Raw genomic sequence first — 15,627 nt, forward strand, 5'->3', positions numbered from 1 at the left:
GTGAAATGTCCCAAGGCGCTTCACAGGAGTATTATGAGATAAAAAATTTGACACCGAGCCACATAGGAGAAATTAGCGTAGGTGACCAAAAGCTTGGTCAAAGAGGTAGGTTTCAAGGAGCGTCTTGAAGGAGGAAAGGGAGGTAGAGAGGCAGGGAGGTAGAGAGGCGGAGAGGTTTAGGCAGAGATTCCACAGCCATGACCACCAATGGTTGAGCGATTATAATCAGGGATGCTCATGAGGGCAGAATCAGAGAAGTGCAGACATCTCAGGGGTTGTGGGGCTAGAGGAGATTACAGAGATAGGGAGAGGCGAGGCTATGGAGGGATTTGAAAACAAGGATGAGAATTTTGAAATGGAGGCATTGCTTAACCAGAAGCCAATATAGGTCAGCGAGCGCAGGGGTGATGGGTGAGCGGGACTTGGTGTGAGTTTAAGACACGTTAGCGTGAGATCCGCCATTGTTTTTTAAAATGTAATTTTGTAGGTTCTTAGTGTAGCCCTGCCTCAACTGCTCAGTCCCAGGATGTTCCTGCATCACAGTCAAGTACAGCAATAGATGTAACTGTGATCTTGTTGCACTTGTAACTGTAATGTGAAATGTCAGGGATCAGGTTCGGAGCAACGGTGGAGCCAGGTGCAACTGCAACAACTTGCATTTATATAGTGCCTTTATTTTACGGGGAGAATATGGGACCTGTGCATCTGAAGGCACAATGCTAATGGTGGGGTGAAGGCAGGAGGGGCACCATAGAAGCTAGAGTCAGAGAAATGGAGAGCTTGTGGGGGGAGGAGAAGGTTGCAGCACTGGAGGTTGTTACAGAGATGGGTGTCAGCTTTGGGACAGTGGTGGCACTTTCATATCTGAGTGCAAAATTAAAGCACATGGTATTGGGGGTAATGTACTGACGTGGATAGAGAACTGGTTGGCAGACAGGAAGCAGAGAGTCGGGATAAATGGGCCCTTTTCAGAATGGCAGACAGTGACTAGTGGCGTGCCGCAGGGCTCAGTGCTGGGACCCCAGCTCTTTACAATATACATTAATGATTTAGATGAAGGAATTGAGTGTAATATCTCCCAAGTTTGCAGATGACACTAAACTGGGTGGCGATGTGAGCTGTGAGGTGGACGCTAAAAGGCTGCAGGGTGACTTGGACAGGTTAGGTGAGTGGGCAAATACATGGCAGATGCAGTATAATGTGGATAAATGTGAGGTTATCCACTTTGGGGGCAAAAACACGAAGGCAGAATATTATCTGAATGGCGACAGATTAGGAAAAGGGGAGGTGCAACGAGACCTGGGTGTCATGGTTCATCAGTCATTGAAAATTGGCATGCAGGTACAGCAGGCGGTGAAGAAGACAAATGGTATGTTGGCCTTCATAGCTAGGGGATTTAAGTATAGGAGCAGGGAGGTCTTACTTCAGTTCTACAGGGCCTTGGTGAGGCCTCACCTGGAATATTGTGTTCCGTTTTGGTCTCCTAATCTAGGAAGGATGTTCTTGCTATTGAGGGAGTGCAGCGAAGGTTCCCCAGACTGATACCCAGGATGGCGGGACTGACATATGAGGAGAGACTGGATCAACTGGGCCTTTATACACTGAAGTTTAGAAGGATGAGAGGGGATCCCATAGAAACAAGATTCTGATGGGACTGGATAAGTTAGATGCGGGAAGAATGTTCCCGATGTTGGGGAAGTCCAGAACCAGGGGACACAGTCTTAGGATAAGGGTAGGCCATTTAGGACTGAGATGAGAAGAAACTTCTTCACTCAGAGAGTTGTTAACCTGTGGAATTCCCTGCCGCAGAGAGTTGTTGATGCCAGTTCATTGGATATATTCAAGAGGGAGTTAGATATGCCCCTTACGGCTAAGGGGATAGAAACATAGAAACATAGAAAATAGGTGCAGGAGTAAGCCATTCGGCCCTTCGAGCCTGCACCGCCATTCAACAAGATCATGGCTGATCATTCCTTCAGTACCCCTTTCCTGCTTTTTCTGCATACCCCTTGATCCCCTTAGCATGCTCACAGGTTTGCAACGCTGTTGAATTGTGAGTGGCTTAGCCAGTCACGTGATGTTCACAAGACTCAATAAACCCCCGGTCAATTGGGTCTAGGTCATCCACGATGAGGTATGCAGTTGCGAGTCTCGTGGATGAACTGGTAATGTGTCATGTGATTGTTAAATCTTTTTTAATAATGTGTTGCTATGAATTCTTAAGCATAGAACCCATAAAGCAAATACATTACCTGAGAGAGTGCCAGCTTTCAGATAGGACGTTGAGCCCAAGGCCCTGTTTACCCTCTCTGTTAGATGTAAAAAAAAATTCCATGGCACTATTCGAAGAGCATGGGAACTCTCTAGATGTTCCTGCCAACATTCATCCATCACCAAAATAGTTGATCTGATTATCACATTGTGGGACCTTACTGTGCACAAATCGGCTGTCACATGTCTCTACATTACAATAGTAACTACACTTCAAAAGTACTTTATTGGTTGTAAAACGTTTTTTAATGTCCGGAATTTGTGAGTGCCATGGGATCTTTTACATCCACCTGAGGGGGCAGATAGGGTCTCGGTTTAATGTCTCATCCAAAAGACGGCACCTCCGACAGTGCAGCACTTCCTCAGTGCTGCACTGAAATGCCAGCATGGATGATGTGCTCAAGGCTCTAGAGTGGGACTTCAACCACAACCTTCTGACTGAGGTGAGCAAAAGGCCAGTCCGATGGTATGTCACTCAGTGGCCACTTTGAAACCAATTGCGGAATGAATCATGCCCTACTTTAGGCAAATTTAAAACTCTGGTTATCTCTGCTATATTGCATTGTTTCATAAATTAATAGATACCTCATAAGAACATAAGAAATTGGAGCAGGAGTAGGCCATTCGACCCCTCGAGCCTGCTCCACCATTCAATAAGATCATGGCTGATCTGGTTTTGGCCTCAACTTCACTTTCCTGCCTGTTCCCCATAACCCTCGACCCCCCCCGTAGCTCAAGAATCTGCCTATTTCAGCCTTGAATATATTCAATAACTCAGCTCCCTGGGGTAGAATTCCAAAGATTCACAAGCTTCAGAGAAGAAACTCCCCCTCATCCCAGTTCTAAATGGGCGACCCCTTATTCTGAAACTTATGCCCCCTAGTTCTAGGTTCCCCCAAGAGAGGAAATATCTTCACTGCATCGACCCTGTTAAGACCCCTCAGAATCTTGTATGTTTCAATCAGATCATCTCTCATTCTTCTGAACTCCAATGAGTACAGGCCCAACCTGCTTAACCTCATAAGACAACCATCATGTGGACAACTTACTAACAAACTAAGTTCTAAGTTCAGCCTGAGAGTTCAGAAAGATAATAAAGATCATCTAACTACACTGCTGAGCTATTGCAATGTATTTCTCTCCCCTACATTTATCTACTGTTACATAGCCAATCTTCCTCGGAGCGCTTTTGTTACAAAAATATGCACAATGTGACAGATCTTATTATTAAATTTATGCGTTTATGGAATGTGGACGTCACGGCAAGGCCGGCATTTATTACCCATTCCTAATTGCCCTTGACAAGGTGATGGCCGCCTTCTTGAAACTGAGTGGCTTGCTGGGCCATTTCAGAGGGGCAGTTAAGAGTCAACCACATTGCTGTGGGTCTGGAGTCACATAGGCCAGACCGGGTAACGACGGCAGATTTCCTTCCCTAAAGAACATTAGTGAACCAGATGGGTTTTTACGACAATCCAGTCACCATTACTGAGACAAGCTTTTTAATAAAAATTCCAGGTTGATTTAATTAACTGAATTTAAATTCCCCAGCTGCCGTGGTGGGATTTGAACTCATGTCTCTGGATCATTAGTCCAGGTCTCTGGATTATTAGGCCAGTAACATAACATAGAAACATCTATGTTTCTATGTCTCTGGATTATTAGGCCAGTAACATAACCGCTATGCTACCGTTATAAATGAGCATTCGCTGATCTGTGGACGTTGCTTGCTCTCCCCCGCGCCCCCCTCCCAAACAAACAAATTTCGATCATTTGAGTAATGTCTACTCTTTCAAATTGCGTCTTTCCAATAGCTAGATGTTTGCAAAAAAAGAAAAACTGCAAATGCTAGAAAGAAGCTGGGTTCCGATGAAGCGTCTATTTCCAAACTGTTAACCAGTCTTTCTACTTTTCGGATGCAGGCAAATCTGCTGTGTATCACCGATGTTTTGTGTTCTTGAGGCCAGTTCGTTAGATATATTCAAAAGGGAGTTAGATGTGACCCTTACGGCTAAAGGGATCAAGGGGTATGGAGAGAAAGCAGGAATGGGGTACTGAAGTTGCATGATCAGCCATGATCTTATTGAATGGTGGTGCAGGCTTGAAGGGCCGAATGACCTACTCCTGCACCTATTTTCTATGTTTCTATGTTTCTCATTTTTGGAAGTGTTTAGGCGGTTGATTTAATGATATAGGGTCAACATTACAGTTGTGAAGTTGCTCCCGAGTCCAGGTTATTTGAATGAACATCTTTCAAAAATCTAATCTCGTTTTTATTTTTGGGTTCAGAAATCTAAGTGTCTACGGGAAGTGGGATAAAATCGGTTAATAGTCACTCACAATCATGTTCTCCAGTGCATGCTTGGCCAGCCAGCAGTTCAGAAACACTGGGATGAAGAGGTTCCTCAGGGGTGCCCAAAAAATCTGTAACAGAAAGAGAACAGATTCACAAAATGACGAGAGAGTTGCATCCAAATGGTGCCTTGAACATAGCAGCAACATCGCCAAGTGCTTCGCGTAGAGAAAGCAGACACTGGGCCGCGGAGGGAGAGATTAAAGGAGGTGGGGACCTTGCGCAAAAAGCCTGATCAAAAAGATGGGCTTTGTAAAGGAGCAAGAGAGGAGTGCAGAGGTGGAAAGTTATAGGGTTGGGGGGGGGGGGGGGGGGAGTGGGGACTGCGGGGTGGTGTTCCAGAGAGTTCAGCCAAGACAGCTGAAGGTCTTGGCACCAACAGTGGGGTAAAGGGGAAGGGAAACATTCTAAAGGCCAGAGTCAGAGGGCAATTGGATGCAGGGGGTATATCGGCTTGGAAGTACTTCATTGGCTGTACAGCGTTATGGGATGTCCGGAGGTTGTGAAAGGTACTGTATAATTGCAACTTATTTCTTCTTTGCCTAAACCATACAGACCAGCCACTGATCTGCTTCACTTATGAGGTGAGCATATCATCCCATACATGTTGCATTTATGACAGTTCAATCTATAAAGCATCCAAAGATTATATGATCGTTAGCTTATTTACAATTGCGTCAGCTGCGGCTCAATGAGTAGCACTCTCGCCTCTGAGTCAGAAGGTTGTGGGTTCAAGTCCCACCCCAGTGACTTGAGCACACTCCCAGTTCAGTGCTGAATGTCTTTCAGATGAGATGTTAAACCAAGGCCCTGTCTGCTCTCTCAAGTGAACCTAAAAGATGCCATAGCCACTGTTTCAAAGAAGAGCAGGGGAATTATCCCCGGTATCCTGGCCAATATTTATCCTTCAATCAATATAACAAAAAAAAACAGATTATCTGGTCATTATCACATTGCTATTTATGGCAGCTTGCTGTGTGCAAATTGGCTGCCGCGTTTCCCACATTAGAACAGTAACGACACTCCAAAAGTACTTCAGTGGCTGTATAAGTGCTTTGAGACGTCCGGTGGTCGTGAAAAGCGTTATATAAATCCAAGTCTTTCTTTTATTTCACCTAGACAGCAGTAGTTCGTCAAGTGCGCTAGGTTAGGCAACGGGAAAGAAAATAAATTGGTTAAGACTGCCACCCCTGATTAATATACAGTTAGCTTTACTGGAGGTGTGCGTCCGTAGATTTGGCTGTGACATCCTCCACAGCCAGACAGCCTGCCAACGCGCTCTATTGGGGTTCGCACATCTGTAAAGACTGCTTGGGAGAGGCATTGCAGCATGATCACGGCCAGTGGAGCTGGACCCACTGATGGAGTGATATCTTCAGAAGAGGGGAGGAGAAAAAAAAAGTTGATAAAACTGTAAAATAAATAATTATATTTCATATATTCAAGGTTTATCCTTACAATAAATTTTTGGAAACCGACATCATGAAAGTATCTTTATTGACAGGTATCTTTTAAGGTTCTTTGAAATTAAAGCAGTATGTCTTCTTCGATATTGAAACATGAGGGGACGAGTAATTGGTCTGTGGCGGTCAGTGAATTTTTATCAGCTTGCGTTTACAGTTTCAGTGATCTGGCATGAAACCTTGCATACCAACATAAGAACCTAAGAAATAGGAGCAGGAGTAGGCCATACGGCCCCTCGAGCCTGCTCCGCCATTCAATAAGATCATGGCTGATCATCGACCTCAACTCCACTTTCCCATTCGATCCCCATATCCCTTGATTCTCCCCTTGAGTCCAAAAATCTATCTATCTCAGCCTTGAATATATTCAGAGACTCAAAATCCACAGCCCTCTGGGGCAGAGAATTCCAAAGATTTACAACCCTCTGAGGGAAGAAATTCCTCCTCATCTCAATCTTAAATGGTCAACCCCTTACCCTGAGACTGTGACCTCCTGGTTCTAGACTCTCCAGCCAGGGGAAACATCCTCTCAGCATCTACCCTGTCAATCCCCTTCAGAATCTTGTATGTTTCAATGCGATCACCTCTCATTCTTCTAAACTCCAGAGAGTATAGGACCAATGTACTCAATCTCTCATCAAAATACAGCCCTCTCATCCCAGGAATCAATCTAGTGAACCTCCGCTGTACCGCTGCCAAGGCAAGTATATCTTTCCTTCCTTTCAATGTCACATGCTGAATATTGTAGGAGTTAGCAGTGCCTACTTTAGAAGGAGTCTGAACTAATATTCCCAGTGGAAACTGAAGTACCCAGGGGGTTGAAAAGTGCATCGCTACTGATTGTGAAGTTTGCTCTCATAAGAACATAAGAACTAGGAGGAGTAGGCCATTTGGCCCCTCGAGCCTGCTCCGCCATTCAATAAGATCATGGCTGATCTGATCTTGGCCTCAACTCCCATCCCCGCTTGCTCCCCAGAACCCTTTACTCCCTTACCGCCCAAAAATCTGTCTATTTCCACCTTAAATCTATTCAATGACCCAGCCTCCACAGCTCTTTGGGGCAGAGAATTCCACAGACTTACGACCCTCTGAGAGAAGAAATTTCTCCTCCTATCAGTTCTAAATGGCCCTTGTTCTTAAACTATGCCCCCAGTTCTAGATTCCCCCCTACGAGTGGAAACATCCTCTCTGCATCTACCTTGTCGAACCCCCTCAGTATGTTATATGTTTCAATAAGATCACCTCTCATTCTTCTAAACTCCAGTGAGTGAAGGCCCAACCTGCTCAACCTTTCTTCATAAGTCAACCCCTTTCATCCTAGGAATCGACCTCCTGAACCTCCCTATTGGGCTCAGTACGTCTTCCAAACCAGTCCCCCAAGGAGGGCAACACAGCTAACTGTCTGAACAGTTCACGAGGTTGATTCCTGGGATGAATGGGGTTAACTTATAAAGAAAGGTTGAGCAGGTTGGGCCTATACTCACTGGAGATTAGAAGAATGAGAGGTGATCTTATTGAAACATATAACATACTGAGGGGGCTTGACAGGGTAGATGCAGAGAGAACAGTGACCAGGTCGGTGATTGGAGCGTGGGCAGGTACTGCAGGAGCGGCGAGGTCGGGGCGAAGGAGCGGTGAGCGTTTGCAGAGGGACGTGATCGGGGCCCAGGAGAGGCGAGGGCCTAGGGGCACCACGGGCCGGCCCACACTGCGATATGTGTCGCACTAGGCTCGTGCAGCAGAGCTGGTCTCCAGTCGTCTTGGTTAACCCTTGCCACTGGACTAAGATCTAGCTCTGTCAAGCCCGTGTGGTGGCTGGTGTGCAATGGCCACCACACGTTAAAAAATCCACCTTTCAAGATGTAGTTCGGGATCTGGAATATTAGGTCCTTCATTGAAACACCTGTGAACTTTTTGACGTGGAAGCAAGTCATCCTCGACTTGAGGGACTGCCTATGATGATGCTTTAACAAAAAGGTAGTGAAATTAATTATAATTATTTGCACTCGATAGATTTATAGAAAGAGCAGTGGTGATAAAAACAGGTTGCTGTTAAATTTATTCCAAATGCGTTCTACTTAGAATGGTATGCAGTTACACTCTGCACTGGCATGCAACACAGTGGCAGCTTTAGAACATAAGAACATAAGAATTAGGAACAGGATATTTGGACAGCATATTTCAGCTACTGAACTTATAAAAAGCCCGAACATGACTGCATTAAATCTTTGTGGTGATTTACAACACCTGAGATCATGTGCAATTACTGTGAGTGACCAGATACAAAAACCACCAATTATAATTACGAAGGTTCAATTTGCTATATGGATGATGATTAGATTGCGACACTAAACTGGTGGCATTTAAATCCGTCCGATGAACTCGGTGGGCTCACCTACACTGAAGTGTCCAAGTTCACAGAGAGTACTGGGCTCTTGAAAAAAACACTTTGCAACGGAGACCCAAGCGGTTTGTTGCCATGGTAAAATGCCTTTCAAAACACCATTACAGCTCGACACAGTAAGGAGTGTGCGATGGTTCTATTACAGCACCCGTCATATCCAGCGCTACTAAATTTATAGTTTTTAATCTCAGTATTAATAAAAGCCAAAGTAAAAATATGAAAGTTAAATTGGGAAAAAAAAAATTGACCCGAGGCAGCAACAGCAGCTTCCACAGAAAGTACTTGCCACAAAAATCTGGTGTGGCAGAGATTTTCAGAAGTGTTAGCGAAAGGTCAATCAATTGGGATTGCGATTGTTTTCACGTTATATTAATTGAACTGTATTCAGTAACTTTCCAATTGGAACTGATCTCACGAGCAGTTTGATTATTGCTTTGAAACGGACAGACCCTGTAACAAGGCCTTGAGAGGTTGTAGGCGAGGCTGGGTATGTAGACAAAACACTATCTTGTAAACCATTTGTCTTTTAACTTCACAGGGACCCAAGGGACTTGTGACCAACAACAACAACTTGTATTTATATGGCGCCTTTAATGTACTGAAACTTCCCAAGGCGCTTCACAAGAGTATGATGTGATAAAAATAAGGAGGGGCGAGGCCATGGAGGGATTTGAAAATAAGGATGAGAATTTTGAAATCAAGGCATTGCTTAACCGGGAGACAATGTAGGTCAGTGAGCACAGGGGTAATGGGTGAGCGGGACTTGGTGCGAGTTCGGACACGGGCAGCCGAGTTTTAGATCACCCCTAATTTACGTAGGATAGAATGGTGGGAGGCCAGCCAGGGGTGCGTTGGAATAGTCAAGTCTAGAGGTAACAAGGGCATGGATGAGGGCTTCAGCAGCGGATGAGCTGAGGCAAGGGCGGAGACGGGCGATGTTACAGAGGCAGTCTGGGTTATGCTGCGGATATGCAGTTGAAAGCTCATTTCAGGGTGAAATAGGACAGCAAGGTTGCGACAATGTTATGGTGGTTAGGTGTCTGTAAGCTTGAAGGTGGTTGCATTGATAAACGGCTGTTTGCGAAGTCCACGCTGGAAGGCGACAGCTCTCGATAGGAATACAGCCAAGAGGGATGGAAAAGTAACACATGCACAGGACTGTTTGAAGGCCTTTGATAGTTCTGTAACTGACTTCATCCTAAGGATTTGATTGACAGATCAATCAGGATGTGCAAGTGATTGACAGGGGACGAGAAAGAAAAAGAAAGACTTGCATTTATATAGCGTCTTTCATGATCCCTGGACATCCCAAAGTGCTTTACAGCCAATGAAGTCCTTTTGGAAGTGTAGTCACTGTTATAATTTCAGGAAACTGGGCAGCCAATTTGCGCACAGCAAGCTCCCACAAACAGCAATGTGATAATGACCAGATAATCTGTTTTTGTTATGTTGATTGAAGGATAAATATTGGCCAGGACATCGGGGATAACTCCCCTGCTCTTCTTCGAAATAGTGGCCATGGAATCTTTTACGTCCACCTGAGGGAGCAGACGGGGCCACGGTTTAACGTCTCATCCAAAAGACAGCACCTCCGACAGTGCAGCGCTCACTCAGTACTGCACTGGGAGTATCAGCCGAGATTTAAGTGCTCAAGATCCTGGAGTGGGACCTGAACCCACAACCTTCTGACTCATAGGCGAGTGTGCTACCCACTGAGCCACAGCTGGCACTTCAAGAATTAGTGCAAAACATTTGTTTTTGAAAGTTGTATTTTCTCCCCCTCTTTATCCGCCCATGACTTGTGCCATACTCAACAATTTTTGCCATTAAAGGCAAGGATTATTAGTGTTGAGCAATGGAACATTTTCCATTTTGGGCAATCAATGTCAAAATCAACAGCCCTCGGTCAAGCATAGAATAGTCAAGTGCAGAATAAAACCACTAATCTAACCCCACCAATGACCACCTCCTATTGCGTGACACTTCTCCTTCTCCCACACCAGTAATTCTTTGGTCTTTCTGAGTGAGATTCCCAATTTAATGCAAATTATTATTGAATTAGGGGAAGTTTTTGCACTGTGTGGCCACTTTCTCCAGGGGCTGGATTAAAACTGCTCAAGTGTATTTCACATGGGACCCCCCGACAGAATAGAGACTTAATTAAGGTCCTCCAATAGTAATTACGTAATTATGTTAGCAGCTGCCACTCTCCAACATCCCAGCAGCTGAGCCAAAGGTTGTGCATGACTTGAAGACAGCAGAGGTAAATGTTTTGCGCCGACTTACTGTGATGATGAACGGAACCGTGTTGATCATTTCAAGGATAAATGATACTCGGAAAATCTGCTCCGAGATGTTCCCCTGTAAAGGTCAAAATGCCATCAATTACCATAACGCACATTTGTTCATGAAATTTCATGATTTGTATTCAGCTTCTCCAACCTTTGAAATTCAATCAACTATTTCAATCAAGGGTAAATTTACTGATTTGGCTACAAAACACTGCAGTCTGGATTTTCTGACCTGTGGTCTGTCCAAATTGGAGCAAGGGATCGATGAATGTGCCATAGGATTAATTCAGTTGTTTTTTTTAAATTTCTTCACTGGACTGTTTTAATTTTATGACCAGGACATTGCTGAGGGAAATAGGTCCTTCCAATCCATTCTATCTAGGCCCCCTCATAATTTTATCGCAAGATCCTGCAAATCCATTGGGAGGATAGGCGTACCAATGTCAGTGTTCTCGCCCAGGCCATCATCCCCAGCATCAAAGCACTGACCATGCTCGACCAGCTCCCTTGGGCGGGCCGCATTGTCCGCATGCCCGACACGAGACTCCCAAAGCAAGCGCTCTACTCGGAACTCCTACATGGCAAGCGAGCCTCAGGTGGGCAGAGGAAACGTTTCAAGGACACCCTCAAAGCCTCCTTGATAAAGTGCAACATTCCCACCGACACCTGAGAATCCCTGGCCAAAGACCGCTCTAAGTGGAGGAAGAGCATCCGGGAGAGCGCTGAGCACCTCGAGTCTCGTTGCCGCGAACATACAGAAACCAAGCGTGGACAGCGGAAGGAGCATGCGTCAACCCAGACTCCCCAACCACCCTTTCCTTCAACCACAGTCTGCCCCACCTGTGACAGAGAATGTAGGTCCCGCATTGGACTCAGCCACCTGAGAACTCACTTTCAGAGTGGAAGCAAGTCTTCCTCGATTCCGAGGGACTGCCTATGATGATGATGATACCTCAATTAGATCTCCCCTCAGCCTCCTCTGTTCCACTCTTGGTACAAAGTTGCTCTATGCCACTGGAGTCAAGATCGTTTTTGAGCGAGATAAATTGCAATTGTCAGACTCCACTACATCGCCAGATGCATCATCACAAGGGGGATAATATTGTGGCCAAAACTATTTCTCCCTGTTGCCAACACACAACAAAAATATAGTGCTGACCCTCAGCACCTTGTGTCACTTGTGGCAGGGAGTAATATTTGGTTCCAAACCAGGCCGCCGAATTTGATATTTTATCCCACAAAGCAGAATTTCTTGAGCATCTCGAATTATATGGCTGTGATTATTCAAGTATCCAATGTACTTGTGGTAATTTACTTAAAAATTGTCCCTTAAAATGCATCATTTGCTGCTTCTGGCGCCCAGAGTAAAGAAGCGTGAAGTCCAATAAAATCATAGAATCATAGAAATTTACAGCACGGAAGGAGGATATTTTGGCCTATCGTGTCTGTGCCGGCCGACAAAGAGCTGCCCAACCTAATCCCACTTTCCAGCTCTTGGTCCGTAGCCCTGTAGGTTACGGCACTTCAAGTGCACATTCAAGTACTTCTGAAATGTGGTGAGGGTTTCTGCCTCTACCACACTTTCAGGCAGTGAGTTACAGGCCCCCTCCACCCGCTGGGTGAAAAACTTTCCCCTCAAATCCCCTTTAACTTCTACCAATTAAGTTAAATCTATGCCCCTGGTTGTTGACCCCTCTGCTAAGGAAAATAGGTCTTTCCTATTCACTCAATCTAGGCCCCCCTCATAATTTTATACATCTCAATTAGGTCTCCCCTCAGCCTCCTCTGTTCCAAAGAAAACAACCCCAGCCGATCCAATCTTTCCTCATAGCTAAAATTCTCCAGTCCAGGCAATATCCTCGTAAATCTCCTCTGTACCCTCTCTAATGCAATCACATCTTTCCTGTAATGTGATGACCAGAACTGCATGCTGTACTCCAGCTGTGGCCTAACCATTGTTTTATACAGTTCAAGCATAACCTCCCTGCTCTTGTATTCTATGCCACGGCTAATAAAGGCAAGCATTCTGTATGCCTTCTAAACCACCTTATCTATCTGGCCTACTGCCTTCAGGGATCTGTGGACATGCACTCCAAGGTCCTTTTATTCCTGACACTTCTCAGTGTCCTACCATTTCATTGTGCACCAGCTCCCTGCAGTTACATTGCTGAAGCCATCTTCTTTAAACCAAGAGCAGAAATGTTGGTCTGGGAAAATGTAGGTCCACAATTTTGCCGTGGGGATAAGAGAGCTGGGCTTCAGCGACATAAATGCTGAAAGTTGGTTCAAGGGCATCACTCGCTCATGATCCAAACTGCTGAGGCAGCAAATATACTGGATGACTGTGTGATTAAGACTGGGGATTGATTTTCAGACAGGCCCCCGCCCACCCAAATGCTGCCCATGACCGGCGAGGAACCGGATGGTACTTTGGGCGGGATGTTCATGAAGAAGGTCCCTTGAAGGTCGGCGGGCAGCAAATTGGAAGACGTACGCCGCCAATCTGGGCGGCAGCGGGCGGGAGGTCACATTCTCGGCGGCAGAGGCGTTTGCCACCCAAGTGCCACCGAGGATGGAGTCGGGCCCACGGAGGGTCGAAGACCTGGAAAAAAAAAAATCACAAATAAAAAAAAAAATACAAAAACTATCCGAAGACCTTCAGAGGACCCCATCCAAGTAAGTCACTGTTGCAAAAAAAATGTTTTAAATGTTCACTTACCTTTTTTTTCAGGTTCTTTCGACTTACCATCGGGGACAGGCCAGCCTGCAGCCAGCGGGACACCCCCGTTCTGCCGCCGACTCCCACCCACTGGAATCTGGGAGCTCGGCGGGCGAGAGCTCAGTTGCGCTACTTGGCCGTCCGCTGATGTCAGATGGCGATTCCCGGCGGCTCTCCCCTCCCGCCTGCTCCAGGCCACCTCCAAAGAGGCACTGGGCAGATCTGCAGGAGCAATATCGGCGGCAGTGGGCGGTGGGCTGCTGAAAATCGGCCCCTGGGATCGCATTTTACAAGGACTCGGAGAGACACGAGATGGTCAATTACTCCTTGATGGTTCCTGTGCTGCTGGCACTAAGGTAATATCACCAGACAGGGTTGAATAACCTAGGTTGCAAATTTACATATAAATTCTGGGGCTTCACTTAATAGCTTCGATGGTCGTGAAGAAATTTTCCATAACTTTCCCTCCATTAAAACAGTGAAGAGACGAATGTGTTTAGCCAATTATTTTTGCCAACAGTAATTTCTTGTCTCATGAAAGGGAAAACTTCAGGTAGGATCAATAGATTGAATGGCTTTTTCTCATTCCATACCTTCTTATATTCCTAGAGATGACTTTACATGGAGTCGAACAATTTATTGAGACCAACTACCAATTTTGCACTCCAGGACACAGGTTGAGATGAGTTAGTTCTTAAAATGAAAGACAAAATAATTTGCCTCTGATTCTTTTTAAAGCAATTTAAAGTTGATTCAAAGCATATTATTCAACTGAAAGCACAGTAAACGTCATGGAAACTTACGGCACAGAAGGAGGCCATTCAGCCCATCATGCCTGTGCTGGCTAGGCATGAATCAGTATTTTCTATATCCCTTTAGTTGACCGTTTCTATCTAGTTAACAGTTATTTAAATTTAATCTGTGCTTTGATCTCTAAGTACCTGTAATTAATAAACTTAGAAGGCCAAGGATAACAATAGGCTTATTGTTGCAATTCGCTCTTTAGATAATCAACATAATGATGCATTCAAGGGTGAATCTAGATAAACACATGAGGGAGAAAGGAACTGAAGGGATGTTGCTGCGACACAAAAGCAAAATACTGTGGATGCTGGAATCAAAACAGAAAATACAGGAAATCTCAGCATGTCGGGCAACATCTGTGGAGAGGAAGCAGAGTTAACATTTCAGGTCGATGACCCTTCGTCAGAATGGAGAGTCTTCGAAAAGAACAGATTCTTAACAAGCACTGAAAGGGGGAGGGGGAAGAAAGAACCAAAAGGGAAGGTTTGTGATAGGGTGGAAGATAGGAGCGATTAGAGAGACAAAAGGGATGATGGACCAAATTCAAACTGTAATGCCAGGAGTTAGAAAAATATTTGTCAAGATAGGGTGTGAATAGTGGGATAATGACCAGCTGCCATTAGAGATAAGGAGAAAAAAAGAAAGAAAGAAAGAAACAGGCTCTGAAAGAGGCGGGAGGTGCGGAAAGGAAGCCAAAGATGTTGATGGGGCCAGATAAAGGGTGGGAAGAGGCTCGTGTGAAGGATGTCATAGCAGCGCATTTGGAAAGAGGTGACAGGATAGGTGTAAGTCAGCATGGATTTGTGAAAGTGAAATCATGCTTGACAAATCTTCTGGAATTTTTTGAATATGTTTCAAGTAGAGTGGACAAGAGAGAACCAGTTGATGTGGTGTATTTGGACTTTCAGAAGGCTTTCGACAAGGTTCCACACAAGAGATTAATGTGCAAAGTTAAAGCACATGGGATTGGGGGTAGCGTGCTGACGTGGATTGAGAACTGGTTGGCAGACAGGAAGCAAAGCGTAGGAGTAATTGGGTACTTTTCAGAATGGCAGGCAGTGACTAGTGGGGTACCGCAAGGTTCTGTGCTGGGGCCCCAGCTGTTTACACTGTACATTAATGATTTAGACGAGGGAATTAAATGTAGTATCTCCAAATTTGCGGATGACACTAAGTTGGGTGGCAGTGTGAGCTGCGAGGAGGATTCAATGAGGCTGCAGAGTGACTTCGATAGGTTAGGTGAGTGGGCAAATGCATGGCAGATGAAGTATAATCTGGATAAATGTGAGGTTATCCATTTTGGTGGTAAAAACAGAGAGACA

The 15,627-nt window shown here is 45.2% G+C and overlaps 1 protein-coding gene across 1 annotated transcript in view; it reads right to left on the reverse strand.

Moving 5' to 3' along the window:
* Positions 1-15,627, reverse strand: part of kcnt1b (potassium sodium-activated channel subfamily T member 1b) — a 264,397-nt gene that overhangs the window by 222,550 nt on the left and 26,220 nt on the right. Inside the window, exons 7-8 of the mRNA XM_070863605.1 lie at positions 10,778-10,852; positions 4,612-4,695 (exon numbers count right to left, since the gene is read on the reverse strand). Of these exons, the coding sequence (XP_070719706.1) occupies positions 4,612-4,695; positions 10,778-10,852 (159 nt within the window). The remainder of the gene's footprint in view (positions 1-4,611; positions 4,696-10,777; positions 10,853-15,627) is intronic.

This window comes from Pristiophorus japonicus, chromosome 20 (assembly GCF_044704955.1).
Source record: "Pristiophorus japonicus isolate sPriJap1 chromosome 20, sPriJap1.hap1, whole genome shotgun sequence".
NCBI classification, from domain to species: domain Eukaryota; kingdom Metazoa; phylum Chordata; class Chondrichthyes; family Pristiophoridae; genus Pristiophorus; species Pristiophorus japonicus.